The sequence below is a fragment of the Saccopteryx leptura genome, chromosome 2 (assembly GCF_036850995.1).
Source record: "Saccopteryx leptura isolate mSacLep1 chromosome 2, mSacLep1_pri_phased_curated, whole genome shotgun sequence".
Classification (NCBI taxonomy): Eukaryota; Metazoa; Chordata; class Mammalia; order Chiroptera; family Emballonuridae; genus Saccopteryx; species Saccopteryx leptura.
In genome coordinates this window covers 341,086,657-341,109,976 of record NC_089504.1, presented here as the reverse complement: position 1 = coordinate 341,109,976, position 23,320 = coordinate 341,086,657, and the positions used below count along the sequence as shown (strand labels likewise).

At 50.9% G+C, this 23,320-nt stretch overlaps 1 protein-coding gene across 1 annotated transcript; it reads right to left on the bottom strand.

The window, feature by feature from the left end:
* Positions 1-289: 289 nt before the first annotated feature.
* Positions 290-22,579, bottom strand: LIG3 (DNA ligase 3). The gene is made up of 20 exons (XM_066363836.1): positions 22,441-22,579; positions 19,810-20,360; positions 17,062-17,205; positions 14,371-14,568; positions 13,176-13,327; positions 12,330-12,496; positions 12,144-12,221; positions 11,526-11,694; positions 9,853-10,008; positions 8,044-8,175; positions 7,567-7,646; positions 5,514-5,601; positions 5,087-5,164; positions 4,650-4,773; positions 3,999-4,141; positions 3,620-3,694; positions 3,043-3,189; positions 2,381-2,582; positions 1,895-2,013; positions 290-787 (listed from the first exon to the last, which is right to left on the bottom strand). The coding sequence occupies exons 2-20, from the start codon at positions 20,354-20,356 to the stop codon at positions 554-556; spliced, it is 3,033 nt and encodes a 1,010-aa protein (XP_066219933.1). The 5' UTR covers positions 20,357-20,360; positions 22,441-22,579; the 3' UTR covers positions 290-553.
* Positions 22,580-23,320: the final 741 nt, after the last annotated feature.

Genomic DNA, 23,320 nt, shown 5'->3' with positions numbered 1-23,320 from the left:
AACACAGAAAATTAAGTCATAAAATTCATTTTGTTTTCTTTCAAATGAGGTTTCATTCCTGGCAAAAAGGGCCAGGCTGAATTCAAGCAGCATTTCTGAGGGAGAGCAGTCTCTGAAATACAACTTAACAAGGAGGCGCAAGTGAGGAAGTGAAGGAGCGGGCAGGGAGGGCGGGAGGCGTGGGCGGGGCTGGCTCTGGGGGCACACCATCCGTAGCCCAGCCTGCACTTCACTCCTTAGATACCAGGAAGATGATAGGGGTGGGGCAGAAATGGGGAAGGACAGAGATAACTGCAAGATACTTTATTTTTAAAAAGGATGTAAAGCTTTTAAAAGAAAAAAGACGAGACCAGCACCCAGATCTGAAGATCTGTATAGATCAGCAGGAGAACATGACTTCACTGGTGGCACCAGAGCACCCGACTCCGGTTGGGGCACGACCATGCAGGGTTGGTGGGTTCTGGAAGACGCACTGCTTGGAGGAGAAAGTCTGTTCCGCCCAGCTCTGCCCCAGCTGGAGCCCGTGGGAGGGAGGGGGAGGAAGGCAGCAGTCCTAGCAGGGAGCTACCAGTCTCCGTTTCCTGATGCACGCCCAAATCCACTCTGGGGAGACCTGCTGGGCCTCAGGGTTCTTGTCCCTGCTACCCAGCACATGTGTGGCTGAGGCCACGTCAAATTCCTGTACCAGGTCCCCATCAAATGCCACAAAGTAGCGCCTGAGACGGCTGAAGTCTGGTGTGGAGGGCGGAAGGTAGAGCCGCACCCCAGTGAAGATGTCCAGCAGCACCTGCAAACGCACAGGGGTCGGGGTGGGGTCAGAAGTGGGGGCCGATCCTGTGCTGGGGGGCAGAAGGGTCTCCACACGGGTGGAGAGTAGACCAGGGAGTAGGGTTAGAACAGGAGCCGGAGACTGAGCCTCGCCAGTGGTCAGGACATGGGTGGCAAGAGTTCAGGGGAGAAGCGGCACAGGTGTAAAGCCCCCCCCCCCCCCCCAGCCACTGCAGATTACACAGGACTGGCACTCCCTTCCATCCGGGCCTATAGGAAAGGGAGAGGGGATGGGTCCCAGCACTGGGGACCCGCAGAAGGGAAAAGTACGTCTCCAGAAACCATCCCGTGGCTAGTGGGCAGGGATGTTAGTCAAGCAGTGCACTGTGCACAAATAGCTAGACTGGGGGGCCAGGAGCCCGGCTCATTACCGTGGATGGATGACAGGGCTTCAGGGAGGGAAAAGGTGGCAAAGGTTCTACAGGTCTGCTGGGGGCTGGGCTCAGGGCCTAGCTGCTGAGCTACTTTCTGTGCTTACTCATGGCTGGTGGGGTCATGGGGTGGCACAACTCTACACTGTACTTTGTAGTGACCAGATATTTACTTTTCTATCTGCCCTTTGGGCCACCAACTCCCCTAGGAGTACACTTAGTTTCCGGCTTCGATAGTTGCTTGGTAGCTGTAGTCAAACAGACTGACCAGAGAGTACAAGAGGGAGGAGGCTTCTCAGGTGAGAGGACAGCCACTAAGCCAGTGCGCGCCCTACCCCCGTCCTTGCTGGCTGGCCCAGTTCCCACCCTGAGCACAAACACGCTGCACTCCCATGCCCAGACCGGGCTTTCTCTCCTTTAATGTAAATTGTGACTTGGGGTCAGCAGCCGGTGGGTCCCTGCAGCCTCTCCTGGCCAGGCTGGGCTGTCTACCTCCTGCCTGCAGACATAGCTCTCCTTCCTGTCTGTTCACTGGCCAGCTGCCTCTGCAAGGCAATGAGAGGACACAGGATAGAGCAGCTGCAGGAGGGTGGGGGTCTGGCCATTACTCTGCTCAAAGTTCAAGTGCTGAGTGTTGGGAGCATGAGAACCAGAGCCAAACCAGCACCCTGGTGTACGCCTGTTCCTACCCTCACCTTGGCCTGGCACGGGGTCTCATCCGAAGCCTTCCGCTTCTCCCCCACTTTCACAGAAGACTTCGTGACCAGCTTCTCTCCCACGTTCACAGGGGAAGGCTTTGCAGTTAGCTTGTGGCCTGCAGAGGAGAGCTTAGTCAGAACTAAGAAGACGGTAAAGGGAGCTGATAATTGTCAGCTTTGAAGCCAGGCAGCCAAGACCGGGTCAGGCCTTGCTGTGAGCATGGTGAGCAGGGAGAGCTCAGAGGCAGCCAATGCCCAGATCAGATGGGCTCTCCCAGGGTCCTGTCATCAGGTTTGCTGAGCAGGTGGAGGGTGCCCAGGAGAATGGCTTCTGGCCCCTGGCTGGGCACACAACAGGAATGCAGTCCATGTCAGCCGCACAGACAGAATCACGTGATCTGAGAGCTGGAATGCGAGACCCAGTCCCTGTCCTTTGATCTCTGCCCTCACTGCACTCCTCACCCCAGCCCCTTCCCTTCTTACCACCTTTGCTGTTGGGGTGACTCCGCTTCCCTTCTGCTTTTTTGGCACCGGGGGAGGGCTGCTTGGGGGACGTCCTGGCCTGAGACACGGCAGGCGCCGAGGTGCCCTCATTCTCCCCGCTGCTGCCCCCTGTAGTGGAGCTCCCCTCATCCCCAGCGACCACGGTGAAGTCCGCCCTCTCCTTGGACAGCTGGTACAGCTCCTGCGGAGGGGACAAGGGCAGGTGGTAGCACACCCTTCCTAGCCGCTGGCCTCAGGCGGTCTGTGCAGTCTGTTTTAGGCACATGTGGCTGGGGAGCAGAAAGGGAAAAGACAAATGGGGAAAGAAGCTGGCTTCCTTGGTGCTTTTCTAAACTTTGGCTGTTGAGTAATTGGTACAGATCACTGTTCCCTGTTCTCCAGTTCTCATAAACATAGCCTGTGGCCCGGGCTAAGCAGGACGTCTGAGTGGGTGCTCTCACTCCAGCGCCCAGGACCCAGGGGGCCTGATGCCTACATCTGCCACTCCCGGCCCTGCAGCACTTGGGTCTCCCTGTCCAGCTATCCTCGCTCCTTCTCAGAAGAAGGGGGGAAAGGAGAAGACGGAGGACATGTGAAAAGGCCAAATGTCCAAGGTTTCAAGGCTGGGACAGTGGGTTCGAGGACACACATGCAGCTGGCACCTTGAGTTGGGGGAGGTTAGTGGCAGATTTCCAGTCCTTATCATCCCGGATCCGGGTGCAGCGAGGGAACCGGATGGAGATCCCGTCAGCCGTGTGAGCCTCAGCTTTGGAGAATTCAGCCCCTGTGATCTCCCACACAGCAGCTTTCTGTGAGGAGTAAGGTCACTCACTGGTTAAGAAGCAAACATCTCCCAACCAACTAGAAGCAATACAGAATAGTTAGAGCCAACAAGCACTGGCTCCCGGGGAGGAGATGGTTCAAGTCTCACTGCTGCTGCTGCTATATGACCTTAGGGAGGCACTGTCTTCTTTGGTCCTCAGTTTCTGTTACTGCAAGGGACTGGGCTAGTGACTCCCAGTGCAGACCCTCTGTGACTAGGGGATGGGGAGGCTCCCTCTCTGTTGAGGATGATTCCTTAGTGATGACTGGCCATCCCTATGCCTCTTACTTGGCTGGCCAGTCCAGATCCCTGTCCCTGGGTGGACTGTCATGAGGTTAAGATAGCATGTCTGTGGTCCAAGAGAATTTTCAAGCTCATTCTGTGGGCTGAGTGACTGCAGACCACTGGGTTGATACCTTTGGGTCTGGGACAATGAAGTCAGGATAGTAGATCTTGTTGATTTTCAGCCAGCTGGGTATCTTGCTGGGATCCTGGAGGAAAAAAAGATGCTGTCAGGCTATTCCTGAGCCCAAACCAGACTTAAACCCTCTCCTGTCCATGGACTGTGAGAAGTGAGAAGAGATGACAGCACAGAAGGCTGATCCCTGCCCCGTGGGTCCTCCCAGCCCACACAGGGTGTGGCTAAGGGCAAGCAGTTCAGCTTCTACTGCCACCAGGCCAAGCAGCAGCTCGCCTTTCTGTGGAGCAGAAAGGATACCTGCAGTCCCCCCAGTGCAGCCTGTCTCAGGAGCGCTGGCCAGCGCTGAGGCCAGGGCCGGCCAGGCCGCCCCTCACCTTGCTGATCTTCACCATGTCCAGCTCCTTCTGCAGGCGGGCAAGCGTCGCATCATCGTGGCCCCCTGAACACTTGGTGACGGTGCACCACTTCTGGCTGCTCGGGTCATAGCAGCCCATGAGGAAGATGGACATCATGCCACCTGGGAGGGGGGGTGGGCTGAGCTGTGGATGGAAGGAGCCAACTCTGCCGGCCCCACAGGGCCTGGCATCAGAGCGCCAGGGCTCACATCCTGGATCTCCCTCTGACCAGTTTAACCTTCACCAGCCCCAGTTTCCTCTTCAGTAAATGAGGGATAATCACACAACCTGTTGAGCTCTGGCGAGGAGAGAGGGAACTGCCTGTGCCTGGCTCCCAGTCCTAGCTGCTCGGCCCAGCCTTCCCTCCGGTCAGGACCCCGAGACTGCCCTCCAGGAGCAGGCGCCAGGCCCTGAGTGGTAGTGGCGAGTTTCTTTGGGCCAGGCTAGCACAGGGCAGTCTTGTCTAACCTCTCCGTGCCCAAGTCTTTGGCTCTCAGATGTCACTGACTACCTGAGGTCACCTGGGCCAGGGAGGCTCCTGGTCCCGGGACTTTGTCAGTCATGACTGGCCTTGCTGGCAAATTAAGCGGGTTCAAAACCCCGAGGTTACGGGCCAGAGCCCACTCTGACCTTTGCTCCCTTGCCCATAGAAGGCCCCAAGGACCACCAGGTCAGCTGTGTCCGCCATGGCGCCCTCATTCAAATAGTCTTTCTTCACTTTCAGCCAGTGCCGCTTTCCAGGTTCATAGGTACCCTGAGGGGGAGCAAGAGAGACCACAAACTAGAAGGGAAGCTCCACGAGGGTGGGATTGGCCCTTCATGTGACACGTCATGTCTTTCACAGTGCTCACCCCACCCAAGGGACGCGCCTTGAGGCTCCAGGCATTGCAGGAGACACCAGCCCGCTTCCTAGCTCCAGAACACAGCTAGCTGCCCAAACCCTGGGAAGATGGCCCCTCCGCACCCGCCCCAAACACCTCAGACCGCCACTGCCACCTCGTGGCCAGGGCTGGAAACGCTCAGCGGGAGGGCTCAGTCTCCAGGAGAAACAAAGGCTGTGACCTTACCTTTGCATCCTTCAGCACCAGCCCTTCCAGCCCCTCCCGGATCACCCGGTTTATCATGTCCACCAAGTCCGAAGCTTTCTGAGGGATAACAGGAGATATTGAAAATGGAGGGGGTGTGAGAATTGAGAGGGTGCTGGTCACTTCTCACACACTAGTAAAGTGCCCACTGGAAACACCCTGACTTGAATACAAAGAACAAAGGGCTTGAGAGCAGGGACCCTCCCAACCGGAGAGCTGCTGCAGCTTCGACACGGAGCCCCTAAAATGTTTCCTGCCCTGCCCTCCTGGGTGGAGAGGAGACAACATACTTGCATCAGCTGCTCCCATTAGAAACTAAGGCAGCCCCTCAGTCACATGTGACCAAAGGGTTCTCTGCCCTGCTTTCAAACTCCGGACACTCACTGCCTTGGGCGGGGTCTTTGCTCACCGTAACTTGCTTCATTTCTGAGAACATGATCCGGTTGGGAATTTCAACCATGTTTTCATGAAGGAACTTTCGCCGCTCACACAGAGGCCTAAGGGGGACGCGAGAGCTGAGGTGAGGCCAGATGCTCCCGCCCTCATCAGGGTTCTCAAGAGGGAAAGGACACAATGATAAGCTGCCTCAGGAGAGGGTCTGCCATGGCTTAGAGCCCCGAGTGCAGGACTACGGGAACGACTGTGAGCTCTGGCACAGGGTCCCTGTTTCTACTGCATCGAGTCATGGGAGAACGGGCCTCCAGCCCACACAGGCTGTAGCAATTCCGGTCCCCCTGAAAAATGACCCCGCCTCTTCTTGTTTATCCCCAGCACCCTGTCTCATCCCTGGCCCAAGGCTGGCTGTTTCTTGGCTCAGCAGGCTGGTAGGCTCAGGACCTGAAGCCCTAACCCCAACAATTCTTTCTCCCTTCAATATTCAAGGATGTGGGCCAGTGTGGGAGGGGTAGAGGCAAGGATACACTTTTAAATGTGCAAGGGGCCAGCCTGACCAGGCGGTGGTGCAGTGGGTAGAGTGTCAGACTAAGATGCAGAGGACCCAGGTTCAAAACCCCGAGGTTACCAGCTTGAGCGTGGGCTCACCAGCTTGACTGTGGGACACCAGGTTGAGCATGGGATCATAGATATGACCCCATGGTTGCTGGCTTGAGCCCAAAGGTCACTGGTTAAGCAAGGGGTCACTGGCTTGGCTGGAGCCCTCTGGGTCAAGGTACGTATCAGAAAGTAATCAATGAACAACTAAGGTGCTGCAACTATAAGTTGATGCTTCTCATCTTATCTCTCTCTCAAAATTAACCCCCCCCCCCAAAGAACAAAAAAACCCAGTACTGGTTTCTTGGGTCTAAGACAGGGGTCCTCAAACTTTTTACACAGGGGGCCAGTTCACTGTCCCTCAGACCGTTGGAGGGCTAGACTATAAAAAAACTATGAATAAATCCCTATGCACACCGCACATATCTTATTTTAAAGTAAAAAAAAACAAATACAATATTTAAAATAAAGAACAAGTAAGTTTGTTTTTTTTTTTGTATTTTTCTGAAGTTGGAAACGGGGAGGCAGTCAGACAGACTCCGCATGCGCCCGACCAGGATCCACCTGGCACGCCCACCAGGGGGCGATGCTCTGCAGCAATCAGAGCCATTCTAGCGCCTGAGGCAGAGGCCACAGAGCCATCCTCAGTGGCTGGGCCAACTTTGCTCCAATGGAGCCTTGGATCCAGGAGGGGAAGAGAGAGACAGAGATGAAGGAGAGGGGTAGGGGTGGAGAAGCAGATGGGTGCTTCTCCTGTGTACCCTGGCCGGGAATTGAACCCGGGACTCCTGCACACCAGGCCGACGCTCTACCACTGAGCCAACCAGCCAGGGCCAAGAACAAGTAAATTTAAATCAACAAACTGTCCAGTATTTCAATGGGAACTATGCTCCTCTCACTGACCACCAATGAAAGAGGTGCCCCTTCTGGAAGTGCGGCGGGGGCTGGATAAATGGCCTCAGGGGGCCGCATGTGGCCCGCGGGCTGTAGTTTGGGGACCCCTGGCCTAAGATTTTGGAGGCAGCTAAGTCAAGATAGCTCTTTCTCCTGAAGACGGGCCCACTCACTGTTCCCCTATAATCATGGGCTCCCTGTTGTTAGCCTCTTCCGAAAGCAAAAGCTCTCAGCTGAAAACCATCTGCCTCATGTCCTCATGAGTGCTGTTGGAGAAATAAACTGAAACCCCACCGTGCTCAGTCTCTTTCTTGTCCACAGTCCATTTTGCTGTTGGGGTGGGGTGGGAGGCTGTGACTTAGGCTCTCAGAGATGAGATCTAGTCACCACATCTTCTCTTCCCAACACTACACGGGAGTTGACTGTGTAGTGTGCTACCTCTCATCCCCTTCCTGCTGCTGCCCCAGGCCCTACCCACCTACTAGACACAAAGAGGTGTATGATCCAGCCCCTCCCCCACTTCTTTCCAATCTGAACTCCCCACCTTCCCACTCAGGGACTTAAAATAGATTCCTCACCTGTCCATCAAGCTGACATCATTAAAATAGATACAATCAAAAACAAACAGGCAGACATTAGCATCCTGGAAGGCAGCTTTCTGTAAGGGAAAAGGAGGCAGTTGGCATGTGAAGGAGCCAGTAAGAGGGCATGAATAATGGGGAACACCAGGCTAGTTCTGGAGACTTCTGGGGCACCTGACAGAAAGGTCCTGTTTATACTTGGAAGCCCCTGTCCATAAGGACACGTAGCAGACGGCCCTGAATGGAAACCAGCCCGATTAGTTTTTTCCTAATACTAGCTCCTTTTTATGCAAAAACCCCCACAACAAAACACCACATCTAAACTGGATTAATTCAGAAACAGTTCAGAAATGAAGATATACCCAACCCTAAGTGAGTGATCAATTCCTCCCCTTTCAGGCCGAGCGCATGCGCGTGCACACACACACATGCTACATGTACACTCATTCTTGTGCATCTGTCCTGAGCCAGTACCTTGTGCACACCCAGAGTCCCAAAGGGCAGTGGTTTGCCTGTCTTGTTGTCGATCAGGAGCACCTCAGAGTCCAAGATCATGCTGTGGCCCCCAGGGAACGCCTGGGGGATATAGTCCTTAAAGTGGGCCACCTGGAAGTAGACGAGTTGCTTAGGTGAAGGAGACGTAGGCAGCAGGGACCTGAAGCCAAGCCACAGAAAGCAAAACCCAGGCCCCAGAAGGATGCAGAACAGCAATGTGTGGAAGCCCAGCTAATGAGCAAAACAGACCTGGGCCTTGTCAGACCTGGACAAGAGGAACAGGTTATGTTTCAGACCCAGGAAGAGGCTGGCCCATGTCTGAGTCCCCTTCTATGGGCTGCAGAGGAGTTTGGAGGAAAAGGAAGAAACAGTATGTGGAGGCGGGCCAACATGGAAGGGGGGAGGAAAGGCAGAGACCTGTGGGGAAAAACAGACTAGATGGAAAACAGATGGAGAGGAGGAAATGAAGCCCCTTAGGAGCAGCGAGGAAATGTGAGAAGAGTCTTCTCTGAGTGGCAGTGCTGAACCCACAGCCATCTTCAAAATGAGGAAGAAAGGATGTTTGGATGGAATTGGATTTTCCTGATGAAGGCAGAGCCCTAGTCTCTGACAGTTTCAGCCGGAGAAGTCTCGCTGTAATCCATGGCAGCCCCCTCTAAGTGATGCCAGCAAAGAGGTCCAGAAAGCATGACTTTTCTGCCCTGGGCAGGGCACACAGACCATGAATACATGTGATTCTTAGAGCAGGAACAGGAAACGTCCACCCCAGTCTGTCTCAATCGCCTTACGAGCCAGAAGCACAGGGGAAACAAGGGGTGAATGAAACCTGGGTGAGGGAGAGCAGGGAGAGGGCTCTATTCTGGGACACGGTACTCCAACTTCCTCCCAGGTAACAGGAGGTGCCTCTGAGCCACCCGCGAGGAGCAGTTCCTCAGTGGTGTACTGTGCACCCCAGAGCCAGAGAGCCCGCACCGATGCTCCACGGGGAAGCCGCTGCTCAGCTGTGCTCTGGGACACCTGACACAGACAGCCTGGCTGCCCCGTGTTCCAGCAGGAAGGCCAGGCTGAGGCAAGGCTATGAGCCGCATCCCAGGCCTCCTCACCCCCGGGGCTCGGAGCTAGGTAGAGAGAGAAGGTAGTAAGGACAGGAAGGCCATATACACACAAGCTACTGGAGCCAGACGTTCCAGTTGCTCTTCCTTGAAGCTACCTCTCACCCAGGCCCTGGGGGCTGCGAGGGCCGAGCAGTAAGGTTCTCAGTGCCCGACTGAGGGCAGGAGGCTGGGCTCCCAGATGTCTCCCATAGGGCTTTGTTTCTGGAAGGCCAGAGGTTTGGTTCTTTCTTTTCTTTTTTTTAACTGCTATGTCTACCACCTAGCACAGACTACACTTAATATTTGTTGAAGAAATTCATGAATGACCACCCAACAACCCCTCTGTACATGAGCCATAATTTACCACAGGGGCAAGCACACCGGAAATGGAAACGCAAGACAAGCACTGTAAGTCACTCGCCAGATCAGCTCACAGTCTCAACATCACTGAGGGCAGGGGAAGTCTCGCTGTCTGCCGGGGCTCTGTGCTGATTAACCCCAGTCTGGGCTCTTTGGCTGTGCCTAGTGAGCAACCCCTCAGTATTAGAAGAGTCCTACAATAAATTCATTCATTCATTCAACAAATACAAAACAAACCTATTATGTACCAGAGCTGGAGTGGCTATGGAGCTCTGGTCCTGAAACTCACAGAGGGAGAAGGGAAAGACAGTCCTGGAGAAGGAAGGGACCTTACCTTGTGAGGTAGGACAGGCTTGAGACTGCGGCTGAAGTAGCTGAAGTGGTCTCCCTCCTTATGCACCTGGACTCGCTCCCCGTCATACTTGATCTCGGAGAACATGCCGTTAGGACACTTCTTCATCGCGTACTCAATGGACTTGCAGGCCTCGGCCTTGGGGCGGGGAAAGAAAACCCTGGAGATGATGGGTGCTCTCCCAGTGTGGGCTGCCCAGCAGGGACAGCCCAAGGGCCCTGGGACAACCACCAGAGCATGCCCGCAGGGCAGCCACTGCAGGTGATGGGAATGGAATAAGGCTGAATGACAGAGAAGTTTGCATTTTGAGGAATATGAATGCAAGTCATTGAAGAGCTAATAAAATGCCACTGAAACAGTCTTTGATTTCCGCCCCCAGTAATTTAGGATCTTGCAAGGCCTCTGCTTTGTTATTAACATATTGGTTATTTCAGCACAGGAGGTACGCAGAAGTAAGATTAAAGAGTGCAGGTGGCAGTAAGGCTGGCAGGGTGGCAGTGATCAGGGATCCACAGGACAAGACACAGGAGTGCTTATCACATACCTGTGCCATCCTGACTCATGCAGCAATGGCTACCATTTGGTGGGTATTTATATGTGTCAGATTCTGGGCATAATTTCATTTCATCCTTGATGTGGTATCTTATGGGCTAGATAATTGTTTTCATTTTATGGATGAGAAAACTGAAATTCAAAGAAGTTACAGTAAGTACTCACTTAAGATTACAAAGCTAGTAAATGGCAGGAATGAGGTTTGAATCTAGGCCCAACTCTAGAGGTTGTGTGGTTAACCACTAAGTTATATAACCCATGCCACTCTTTAAATGACAGTTTGTAGAAAAGACTCCAGAAAGAATTCTTACAAAAGTCAGAAAGGCCACTACTGCAGATGACCGGGGTGCCGTCCCTGGGATGGAGATGTCACTATTTTGGTGCTGGCTGTCCCACATCCCTAGGAGAGAGAGAACACTTCCCTACCCCATACATGAAACCCTAAACCGAGATGTCAGGATAACACAGAGTTTAACAGACAGCACTGCACAGCACCAAACTACCCACGGATCTCACAGCAGCATGCAGCACATGTGGAGGGGCCTGTGCACAGGAAAACCAACGCTAGAAAGGAGACTCCGTTTCTTATGAAATGAGGAGAGGCCCCAGACAATCTGTCAGAGATGTCTTCATTCCTTAAGCTTCCTCCTTCCAGAAGAAAAGGAGGCCCAAGTCACCCTGTCACAGGAAGCCTGGCTCTGCCACCAACTCTCAGAGCTCCTTTGGGGCAGGTCACAGAACGCCAGGAGTTACTCACACATCCACCTGTCTTTGGGAAAGATGATAGAAAAACCATTCCAGGTAGATGCTTCAGAGGGTTTCATAGATCATTCACACACAGAAAACTAAAGAACAAGAGAAGCTCAGTAACTCATCTAAGATTCTAAAGCTTGTTTGTGGCAGAGCTGCGCTCGAGTTCACTCATTTCCACTGGATCACGCCGTCTTCTCCTTCGCCTTTACTGCCCCACGGAGAAACGCCCTTTCATGTCTCCACTCTCACTGCCCCAACTCCTGCACCGACTTGCAAGGGCGATCGGCATCCACAGCCTCCCAGATCGCACACGGAGAGGAGCAGGAGCAGCGCCAGGGCGGCATCCTTACCAGCATGGGCTGCACTGGGGTCATCAGTGAGGCCTGAACGCTCAGAGCTCGCCTCCGGCCCGGCTCCTTCTCCACCTCCTGCTCATTGTGGAGGACCCGCTCCACCACGTCCTGCAGGTTGCGCGAGGCTTTGAAGGCTTCATAAGCATTGGGGTCGAGGGCATCTAACCTGCCAATGCAACAGGAACATGAAACAAAAACCACTGCTTTTGACCTTATTGCTTTGAATAGCAATCTGTCCTCATAGAGAGGGGGGGTCCCAATACATGGGCAAGGGCTGATGTTCTAGTGTCTGAAGACTCACAGGTAGAAAAGCTCTTGGACAGCACAGCTGTTCTGAGATACTGTGCTTGCGTGGATGCTACCGTAGCAAAGAGGGGACTGGAGTGGGCAAGTGACTCATGCTCACTGAACACATTCCGTCCTTTGAGAGAAGGGTGTTGTTATCTCCTTTACACATAAGGAAATGGAGACTGAGCCAGGTCAAGTGATGGTGATGGGCCCCACAGAAGGAAGAAGGTAGAATCAGGATTCAAATCCAGACCAGGATTCCAAAGCCCTGACACCAGCGGGCAACAAAGGAGGCTGGCAGCTCAGGCTGTCAGAGCTGCTACTTACACGTGCTTTGCACCCGAGTTCATCTTCAGATCGTGTTTGATCAACCTGATGATGCACTTAAGGTCATTGGCTGTACACCTAGGGGAGGAGGCACATTCACTTGGTCTTTGAAGAGCTCCCAAACCTCGAACCTTCCTTCCCCAGTGATCCCGTCTCCCCAGGCCCCCCACTGGGCAGCCCCCCAACCTGGAGGCGATGTCCTGCAGGGCCTGCTGCTGCTCGTCCTCCTTGGTGAGCCTGGAGAGCCGCAGGAGGAACTCGTCCACCTCCTGGATGGTGAGAAGGCTCTTGGCAGCCGGGGGGAAAGACTTGCTCTGCTCAAAGAAGACTCGGATCGTCTCGGACACGTCGCCCTGTCTCCAAAGACCAAAACGCCACTGCTGCAACCCCACAGCGGCCAAGTGTATCCCCCAACCCCCCCGGACTTGAATAAGATTTCAGTCATTGCTCCCAGCCCAGCTCACACATATTGACCTCACTTCTTAGAGAAATCTATCCCACCAACAGTTTCTGCAAAGAGTCTCCATACACCAAAGCACCTGGCCACCTGCCTTGGCTGAAAGGGATACAAGGACTAATTCAGGGTTGGGCCAATTTGATTCCTGTTAGAATCTGAGCTAAGAGACCAAATATAGTCATCAGATAACAGGGGGGCTTAGCTAGAAACTTTCCATGGTGCTAAGGCTAGAGTCAGTAACAAAGCAAAACTGAGTGGTAAGCCCAAGTTATAGGGGGGAAAAAGCAAGAAAAAAATGGGGTCCAGAAAGAGCCCCAGGAGAGACAGCAGGAAGTCTCAAATTCTGATCCTCGAGAGCTAGGCTTTCGGCTTGGCGGTAACATTATCTCAGTCCTCAGAGCCTTATGAAACTAACAGCTGTAGCCTCTGCTTCAGCTCCTTTGATAAAGGAAGCTTGCTCAGATGGGTTTCAGTTCCCTAAAACAGCATGTGCCCAGACCAGGAAAAAGAGGCTGCAGGTGCTGGGCTTGGCAGAACCCCACTGGGAATGCCATCTGCCCTCCCCTTCCTCTGACCTGCTCTAGGTCTCGTGCCATATCATCCGGGTTGCAGTTAAAAATGCGGCTGAAAAGCTTCACAATCTGCTTATCATTCAAGTTGTAAACACTTTTAATAACACCCGGCAGCAGCAGCTTCACTGTTAGGTACACGTCACCGTGGAAACCATCTGGAGACAGAAGAATCCTTCTTGAGAAATGGAGCTTAAACAAATAAATACATAAACTCAAGGAACTGAAAGAGATGTGCATGTCGCTGCCTGTGCTGCCGCAGCAGCCCATGCATTTCATGAGAGGAGGCGAGGGCAGTGCTGGTGGCGGGTGGTTCAGGTCTGCCCCCTGGACTCAGCCCCTGGATGGACTCCGCCGGGCAGAGCTCTGACTTTCACTTCAGTGTCCCCAGTGATGAGTACATTACAGGTGCTCAGTGAGGATGTGTCAGATGAATAAAAGAAGCAGAGTTGGAAGATTCCATTCCAAGCTGTGCATATGATTCACAAAAACCTAATCAAACATACACGCCAGTGAATCTCTCTCTTGGTCAAATGGGATAGATTCTTCTGGCCTTCTGGGTGTAGAATAAGGGCAGAGGAAGAAAGGTGCTAATGTGCTGGGAGAACTGGCTACATACTTTGCGGGGCCCAGCACGAAATGAAAGTGTGGGGTCTTCATTCAACTATTAAGAATTTCAAGCCAGCCCTGGCTGGTTGGCTCAGTGGTAGAGCATCGGCCTGGTGTGCAGGAGTCCCGGGTTCGATTCCTGGCCAGGGCACACAGGAGAAGCGCCCATCTGCTTCTCCACCCCTCCCCCTCTCCTTCCTCTCTGTCTCTCTCTTCCCTTCCCACAGCCAAGGCTCCATTGGAGCAAAGCTGGCTTGGGCGCTGAGGATGGCTCCATGGCCTCTGCCTCAGGTGCTAGAATGGCTCTGGTTGCAACAGAGCAACGCCCCAGATGGGCAGAGCATTGCCCCCTGGTGGGCATGCCAGGTAGATCCCGGTCGGGCGCATGTAGGAGTCTGTCTGACTGACTCCCCGTTTCCAACTTCAGAAAAATACAAAAAAAAAAAAAAAAAAAAGAATTTCAAGCTAGCAACAGCAGAGCATTAAACCAAGCACAGGGCGCTGAGCAACTGCACAGCTCACATTCCATGTATCCGGCTACAGGTCTGAGCTCTTTAGAGGAAAAGCCCACCCAGGATGCTCTTAGGCCCACCTCCTGCCGAGCCTTTCCGAAGGAAGTCCTGAATGATCTGGGTCTTCGTGTTGTAGCTAGGATTTTCAGCCACCATGGCGCACAACTTCCGAAACTCACGGAGCAGACAATCCTTGTGTTTGGGGTCACATTTGCTTGAGGACAGACTTGTCTTAGGGGTAGGGCTTGTGCAGGCTTCCCCAGAATTGTTGGGCTTGGCTGTTGGTGAGAGAATAGGGGAGAGTGATACAGCAGAGATGATTCATTTTGCCTTGCTGACAAGGAAGAAAGGGAAACTAACAGGCACTCTGCTGGTGCTCTATATGTAGCTTCACTTAATCGCCCAAAATAGGCCTTTGGGATAGATATATCACATATGTCTTATAGGTAAAGAAATGGAGGTCAAGTAATTTCCCCAAATCTCACAGCTATTAATGGTAAAGAAATGGTGGCTTTACACCAAGCAGAGGTCCAGGTGATGAGCATCTCTTTATGTGAGCGCTTCACAGGAGAACAAAGGCCACCTTCATGCCAAGAGCAGTCAGGAGGATCTCAGAGCAATTGTGAAGCTGACCCCAGAAAAGCTGGGATGAGGAAGGGGGAAGAAATCAAAGGACATGTTAGTCGGTGTGAAAACAATGTTATCTCAGACTGTCAGAGCTGGAAGAAGCCATAAAGATTATCTGGTTCAATCTCTTCTTCCTGATGAGGAGACTCAGGCTGAGAAGAGAGACGTTCCCAGCCCTCCGCCACTCCCAACCAGCCCTATGACCACCTTCTTTTCTTTCTTTATGGTTGTCAACAAGCCTTTTTACCAGACACCCAAAATAATTGTAGCACTCTGGGGCGATCCCCTCTTGTGTCCTTGTGAGTTTACAAAGCACATTTCACTCTGCAGGCTTGCAGCAGGGCCATTAGCTAGCAGGCTGCTGAGGTAAGCTCTGCCTGTCTGGCTTTGTAAATTATAAACGCACCGTTCTCTCTGCCCTGGAGTTTATAGAGGGTTTTAGCCGGCAGACTCTCCAAAGCATCGAGGCTGCAAGAACTGGGGCACCCTGCTTCCCTCACCTTCTCCTGGATCCCTAACCCAGGACCAGGGCCCTGCCACAAACATGTTGTTCTTACTGTCACCTGGACTCTTCTCTGTTTCTATCTTTGGCATAACATTAAACAAAAACACAAATCTCAGAATTTTAAATTAATAAAAATCTCATAGAGCCAGGCACCATTTTTTAAATTAAAAACTTTAAAAAAATGTATTGATTTTAGGCCCTGGCCGGTTGGCTCAGTGGTAGAGCGTCGGCCTGGCGTGCAGGAGTCCCGGGTTTGATTCCCGGCCAGGGCACACAGGAGAAGCGCCCATCTGTTTTCCACCCCTCCCCCTCTCCTTCCTCTCTGTCTCTCTCTTCCCCTCCCGCAGCCGAGGCTCCATTGGAGCAAAGATGGCCCGGGCGCTGGGGATGGCTACTTGGCCTCTGCCCCAGGTGCTAAAGTGGCTCTGGTCGCAGAGCGATGCCCCGATGCCCCGGAGGGGCAGAGCATCGCCCCCTGGTGGGCAGAGCGTCGCCCCCTGGTGGGCGTGCCGGGTGGATCCCGGTCAGGCGCATGCGGCAGTCTGTCTGACTGTCTCTCCCGTTTCTAGCTTCAGAAAAATACAAAAAAAAATGTATTGATTTTAGAGAAAGAGAGAGTAAAGGAGAGAGAGGAAACATCAATTTGAAGTTCCACCTATCTGTGCATTCATTGGTTGGTTCCTGTATGTGCCCTGACTGGGACAGAACCTTGACGGACTGGAATGACGCTCTAACCGAGCTACGTGGCCAGGGCAGTCAGGCACCATTTTTACAACCTTATCTCCTTTGGTCTTGAGAGAACACTGTGGGATAAAGGAGGCAGGTGTTGCCATTCCCATTTCACAGAGGAGGTGACAGAGGCTCAGCGGTGAAGTGACTTGCTCCCTCCCCTAAGCCAGCTCTCAGGTCACAGTGCTGGAACCAGGACCCTGGTCTTCTGACCTCAATTCTAGCTTCTTTCATTCACATAAAGCTGCCACTCCCAACAGCTTCTGAGTCCATCTGTTTTGGCTTCATTTTCTTTACCTGAATTAGTTACAGAGTGTTGAAAAATAAATACACAACAGGATGTAGGGTAAAAGAACACAGGTGTTGGAGTTAAACAGATTTCAGTATAAATACTAATTCCCTAATGAACCTGAATATCAACTTTCTCATTCAAAAACAGACCTGATAAAAGTACTTTCCTAAGCTAACTGAGGAACAAACAAAACTGCATGTGTAAAGCCCCTCCTCACCCAGTGCTGTTACATAAGGCACGCGCGACATCTGTCTCTCCCAGACTTTCGTCTCTGGTTTGGCAAAGTTAGGGATGCAATTTCTCAAAATCCTTTCATTTATGAAAAAACAAGGAAGTAAAGGGCAGGTTATAATAATCTGTCTGACCCAGGTAATGACACCAAAGGGAAATGGCTTGTCAAAGCAAATATCTTTCTGCTGCAATAGAGATTCAAGTATGCAAAGAAATGTTATACAGGTGGAGTGCTGAGAATTAGCCATTATCTGTCTCTGCTCAGATGGAAGCAAATTATTAATGAGACCAGATAGCACAGAATTTTCACTCTTCGCCACAGTCCCAAATAGGATACCAAATTAAAAAGAGGCTAATAACAATTAAAGTAGCTATAACCTATCTTACCTGAAAAGCCAGAAAACTTGCGGGGATTGTTATTGGTAACAAGTGAAGCACCTTTCACTGGAGATGTCACCTGGCCGGTGGCTGTCAGTTTAGCCTGGACAACGGCTTTCTTCTTTGGTGTGCTTGCTGCCTTAGAAGACAGATCTGTAGGACCCCCAAAAGAAATGAAACTACCCTTCAGTGAAAGATCCCTGAGAAAGCTTCCAAAGGATCTATCAACTGCTCTTACAGCCTTGCTTGGTAACTTAGTACCAAGGTAAGTTACCCCGAGGCTGGCTGCCGGCTAGGTGGAGGTACCCGGTAATCAGTAATACGGTATTGCGAGAGGGTGTTCTGGGAACGAAAGACTCACTTACCCTTTACTTTATTAGTAACTTAAATTTTCATCAACACTCTCTACCTTTTCTTCTCCTGCATATAATAATCTCCTGGTTATTCGGGGGAAATCAGAAATCACATTTCAATAGATAAGACTGAGCTCATGGAATTAGGCCCAGTTCATAGATGCACAAGAAAGTAAAATGGAAATGGTAACAGAGCGTGTCAGTTTGGCAGAGCCAGACCACTTTCAGCTACTGAGCTATCTGAGCTGTGTGACAGTTTCACTCTACCATGTACTTCCCTTCCTCTGATGAGATGGGTCAAGAATAAAGGCCGAGGCCAGTGGCTAAGGGAGGGGAGGGCAGGACCGGCAGCTTGAGAAGGGAACATATTAGCAGTTTTCTCTCTGGATGTCTTTTTTTCCTCTTGAAAAGCAAGGATAGATGTCCATTTTTAAAGCCACTGTTAGAGTTCTCCCATAGTGACAAAAACTATACTTAATTGAAGATATGGAAATTACTTTAAATATGAGGACACCGATGGTTATAAAGGACTATTGGATTTGGAAGTATAAGATTTCTAAAATAGGCATAAAAGTAAATATGCATGTATGTATGCATATACTATATATATCCATATACGTGTGTTTTGTGTATATACATACTTATTTTTTCTAGTTCCAGTCTGCTGAAAGGAAGAAGACATCTCATGGCAACAAGGACACATAACATTCAGATTTTGGTATCTAATGTTATTCTTCACTAACAGGAGCCTAGACTTTTCAGAGAAATGGCTGATTCCAGAGCAGGGAGGGGATATCTAGAAGGTAAGCCTAAGAGCATACTGTCATGCCACTGAGTAATGGAGTCCTTTAAAACATTTTTAGCCTGACCAGGCAGTGGCACAGTGGATAAAGCATTGATCTGGGTCTGGCACACTGAGGACCCAGGTTCGAAACCTTGCCGGCTTGAGCGCAGCTCACCAGCTTTAGCGTGGGGTCTCTGGCTTAAGTGTGGGATCATTGACTTAACCCCATAGTCGCTGGCTTGAGCCCAAAGGTCACTGGCTCGAGCAAGGGATCACAGGTTCAGCTGGAGCCGCCCCCCACCTGTCAAGGCAAATATGAGAAAGCAATCAGTGAACAACTAAAATGCCACAACCATGAGTTGATACTTCTCATTTCTCCCTTCCTGTCTGTCTATTCCTCTCTCTCACTAAAAAAAAAAAAATTTTTTTAAACAAGATGAGGGTATTCAGGAGGACATAGAAGCCAGCTCAAAGGGTCTCCCAACTGGCCAAGTATAGAATATTAAAGCACCAAATTAATAAAGTACAGTAAAATTATAAACTGCCAGGAAAAAGAAGTAATCTATGAATCCAACACATATCAATAAATATTCTGTTAAAAAATGTCAATGTAATAAAAGAAAGACTATGGAACTGTTCTAAATTAAATGAGGCCAAAGAGATATGATTACTAAATACAATACCTGATTTTTTTTTTTTACAAGTAAGAGTAGGGAAAATACAGAGACTTCTGTATGCACCTGGACTAGGATCCACCAACCTCATCTGGGGCTGATGCTCTGCCCATCTCGGGCCATGCTCACAAGCGAGCTATTTTTAGTGCCTGAGGTGGAGGCTCAATGGAGCTATCCTCAGCACCTGGGGCTGAGGTGCTAAAATCAATGGAGCCATGGTTGCAGGAGGGGAAGAGAGGGAGAGATAGATAGAGACAGACAGAGAGAGAAGGTGGAGGGGGAGGGCTGGAGAAGTGGATGGTCGCCTCTCCTGTGTGCCTTGACCAGGAATCAAACCAGGACTTCCATACGCCAGGTCAATGCTCTACCACTGAGCCAAACAGCCAGGGTCACAATACCTGATCTTAAGAGAGGGATTCTATCCTGGAGGGGGGAGAGAAATGCTATAAAAGATATTAGTTTATCAACTAACAAAACTGGAAGACAGATGGTAAATTAATACTATATCAAGAATAAATGTACATTTATTAGAATAAATGTACAGCTAAAGTTGTTAGTTGTAGTAGTCAGTAAGAGAATAGTGCTATTCTTAAAATGTATATATACATGTTGAAGCATATAAGGCAAAGGGCAGTGAGGTAGGCAACTTACAAATGGTTCAGGGGAAAATGCATGTGTGTAAAGAGAGTAATAGAGAGAGCGTACATAAACACAAATGATAAAGACAGCAAAATGTTAACAGAAGGTAAATCTGTGTAAATGGACTATAAGCGTTCTTTGTACTATTTTTATTCTTGCAATCCTTGTGTGAGTTTAAAATTATTTCCAAATAGGAAGAAAGAAAAAGAAAGAAAGAAAGAAAGACAGACAGACAATGGATTCTATTCTCCTTATCACTTTTTTCCTCAGTACCAGTAAGATGAGAAAGCAGCATTCTTTACTCCACCTGCAATGTGCTGGCTTATTTGTTCCCTCTCATTCTCTTCCAGTTCTTCCCAGCCTTCCAGCTCTGTGAGGTCCTCAATTTTTTTTGTGGTGGCCCGGGCCCGCTCCAGTTTCTCAAACATGCATTTTATGTGGTACCACTCTTTCATATCACCCCCAGCCTCTGAGAAGGGATTGGGCACCACTTTGCCTATTCGGCATACACCCTTCACAATCTTTTCCTTGCATTTTTTGCAGCCAGCTGTGCTACGCTTGGCATAGTCCACACAGAACCGTTGCTCGGCCATCTCACAGGGCCCACCGCAGAGTCCCACATGCGATCCTGGCAAGAAGACAAGGCAGGTGGCACAAGGTGTTAGATTGCCTTTTTGGAATGACAGAATGGGTTTTCTTTTCTGGAGAAGGCAGCGCCCATGAAGCCAATCTGTTTCTGACCACTGGCTGAATTGTTTTCTGTCTGACCAGAGATGTTCTCGGAATAGGCACAGTTCTTTTCGGCTCAGTGCACGAAGGGCTGGTGGGAAGAGGATCTTGAGAGCCAAAGTCATACAGCTGCACAAAAAGGTGAGAGGCAGAAAAGGTGACATATAAATGAGGAGCTAGGCTTTCAATTTCCTCAAAGGCCAAGGTTCTAGACAGTCTGTGCTGACTAATCAAACACTTTTCAAAGTACTCAAGATTTAATGTCTACAGGATGAAGAAGAGTTCCAATACAGGAAAATTCAGTTTGCAAAAGGGCGTTCAATTACCTAATGTACACAAATATAATTAGCAAGTCACAATCAAGAGAATCCAAATACCTGTAACATGGAAGCTTTTCTGAAGCCATAAGCAATACTTGATACTCAAAATGAATGATGACCCTTAAGTATTACAAGACCTAAAGTTTCTTTTTAATCCCCAGAAAAAATTACATTATGTCCATGAAGTTTTTAATGTGAAGTAAACAGATACGTCATCCTTGGAAACTAAGCCACTCCATAGATCTGTGCTTTAATCAGAAGCCCTATTTTGAGAAGCAATTCAACGGAGTCTAGAACCAGACCACGTGGGTTCAAAGCCTAGCTCATTTGCTGTATGACCTTGGTAGGTTCCTTACTCTCTCCATTCCTCAACTGTAAAATAATAATTGTATCGAACTCAAGGGGCTGTCATTCTAAAAGTAAATAAAACTTTTAGAACAGAGCTGGGTACCCAGCAGATGCTCAAAACATGTTAGCTCTTACAATCAGCGGAGCAGTTACTCTTTAAGCAGAGGCTCCCTATATGCAATTAGCCTGTTTCTATTTCAGCAACTTGAATCAGGGAAATGCTGGAACTACCTGGATGGCAAGCATTGAAGGAACGGATAAATCAATCCCAAATGGAAACAGGGATAACAATGCATGGCACCCCCTCAACCACTTTCTTAGGTTCCTCTTCTCTGAAGTATCTTCATAGTTTTGATTTTAAAAATACTGGAAATTACTTCAGCCTGTACACCGACACCGCTTCGTGTGAAATTGCTATTGGGTTACATATAATGAAGAGCAGACTGCACTCAATGTAGGGCAGCATGATGCAGAGGAAAGCAGGTGGACGGGAATCAGGGAGGGCAGCGCAATTGTGACCCTCCAGTTTAGGGGCTGTGTTATCTTTGAGAAATCCCTGAGTCTCAGTTTTCTTATTTCTAAAACAGGAAAAAAATACATTCCTCACGGAATGGTTGGGGAAATGAAAATCAGTTTATGCATGGGCTGGTGTGTGTGTGTGTGAGTGTGTGCGCGCGCGCGTGTGCGGGAGGTGCCTCAGAACTTCCTGAAAATGTATACAAAATGTGCATATTCATAAATGTGCCTTTTTGTGGGGGAGCGGTCTGTGATTTTCAAGAAATTCCTCAAAGGGCTCTAAATCCCCAGAAGTTTAAGAATCACAGAGGTGAAGCGTATGCAAGTATGGCAGGCCGGTAAGAGGGACTCGGAACAAGTTGGGTTTCCACACCTTCCTCGGAAGGACGATCTATAAAGCAGCCCCACAACCACAATGAAAGGAGCCGACCGCGAGCACCTCGCGGTGCCTGCAATCCGTGGGCCCCGAGGAGCACGACGCTGCTTTGAGGAACCGCGTGGGTCCCCCGTCCTCACGGCCGTTGCTCTGCGTTCCATCAACGGCAGGCGAGCAGGAAGCCGTTGAGGCCTGAAAGCAGCCCGGGCCGCCTCGGCTCAGTGAGCTGCACCGGGCCGGGAAGGGAAAGCTCTGCAGCCGCTTTTCCTGGAGGACCTTCCCGCGATGCTTTCGGGGCAGTGGGCAGGGGCACCAGCGGGGTGCGGACGCCCGGGAGGCGGGGAAGCGAGGCCGTCCGAGTGAGGACACAGCCTGGGCTGGGCAAAGGGACGCGGTGGGAAGAGAAGGGGTCCAGTGGGCAGGCCCAACCTGGGTCAGAGCAGCCCCCGCGAGGGGACCCTCCTCTGTGTGGAGCCGTGGGGGTCCGGGGGAGCCGCGACCAAACCCCACGGACTCCCGGGGGGCCGCCACGTCACGGAGGGTGTGCCCTGGGGCTCCGGGGAAGGGCAGGGGAGGAGCCGAGGGGGCTGGCTCCCGGGCCCGGGTTGCCTTCCTCCCCGCTGTCTGGACCCGCCGCGCTGCTTCTCACCTGCCTTCCCGGCTCCGGAGCACACCACAGGCCTGGGATTCCGCGCCCACAGGCCGAATTCAGCCACAGCATTTGGAGCGCCTGTCTCTTTAAATCCGGGTCCTTGAGCCGGCCACAGTGCGCAGGCGCAACGGTCCTGGCCCAAGCTGCGCCACGCGTCCCCGCCCCCTGGCCGCCACGTGGGTTAAGGTAAGTTTCGGAAGAGTTAGGTCCTGGGTTTTATGCTGGGGATTCCCAATTTGTGTTTGCGGGCTGGGGTAAACCGGAGTTCGGGGACGTGGTGGCGCCCGGGGAGCTGCCGGGTCTGAACCTCGGAGGACTTCCAGATTTGCTGATAATTTTAGAACTGATCAAGTCCTTAAAGAGACTGGTTGGGAAACGATCTTGTAATGAGATTGAGGAAGGCAACGATGGCGTCATCCAACCTACTTTTCTGTCTTGTTTCCACATAGTGCCTACCATATAGTATTTTACAAATATTATTGAATTGAAAAGATGGACTAGAGACAGATGTAACGTGTAAAGGAATGTTAGGGAGAGTAATCCCGATTGTGTATGGCTTAAGTGTATTATCTCTTTTAAACCTCAGGTCACCTTTAAAAAGTTTTTCATTCATTAATATAAGACGAAGAGAGAGAAACATCGACCCGTCTGTTCTACCTACTGAGGCACTCATTGGTTGACTCTTGCATGAGGCCCCACCCGGGATCAAATCTGCAACCCCCGCGCATCTTGGGCAAAGCCCCAATCTACTGACCCACCCGGCCAGGACCGACAGGTCAACTTTTTGAGAAATTACGATGCCTGTTTTTACAGAAGAGAAGCAGGCTCAGAGGAGGTTAAGTGAACTTGCTGAGGGTCCAGAAATGGCAAACTACTG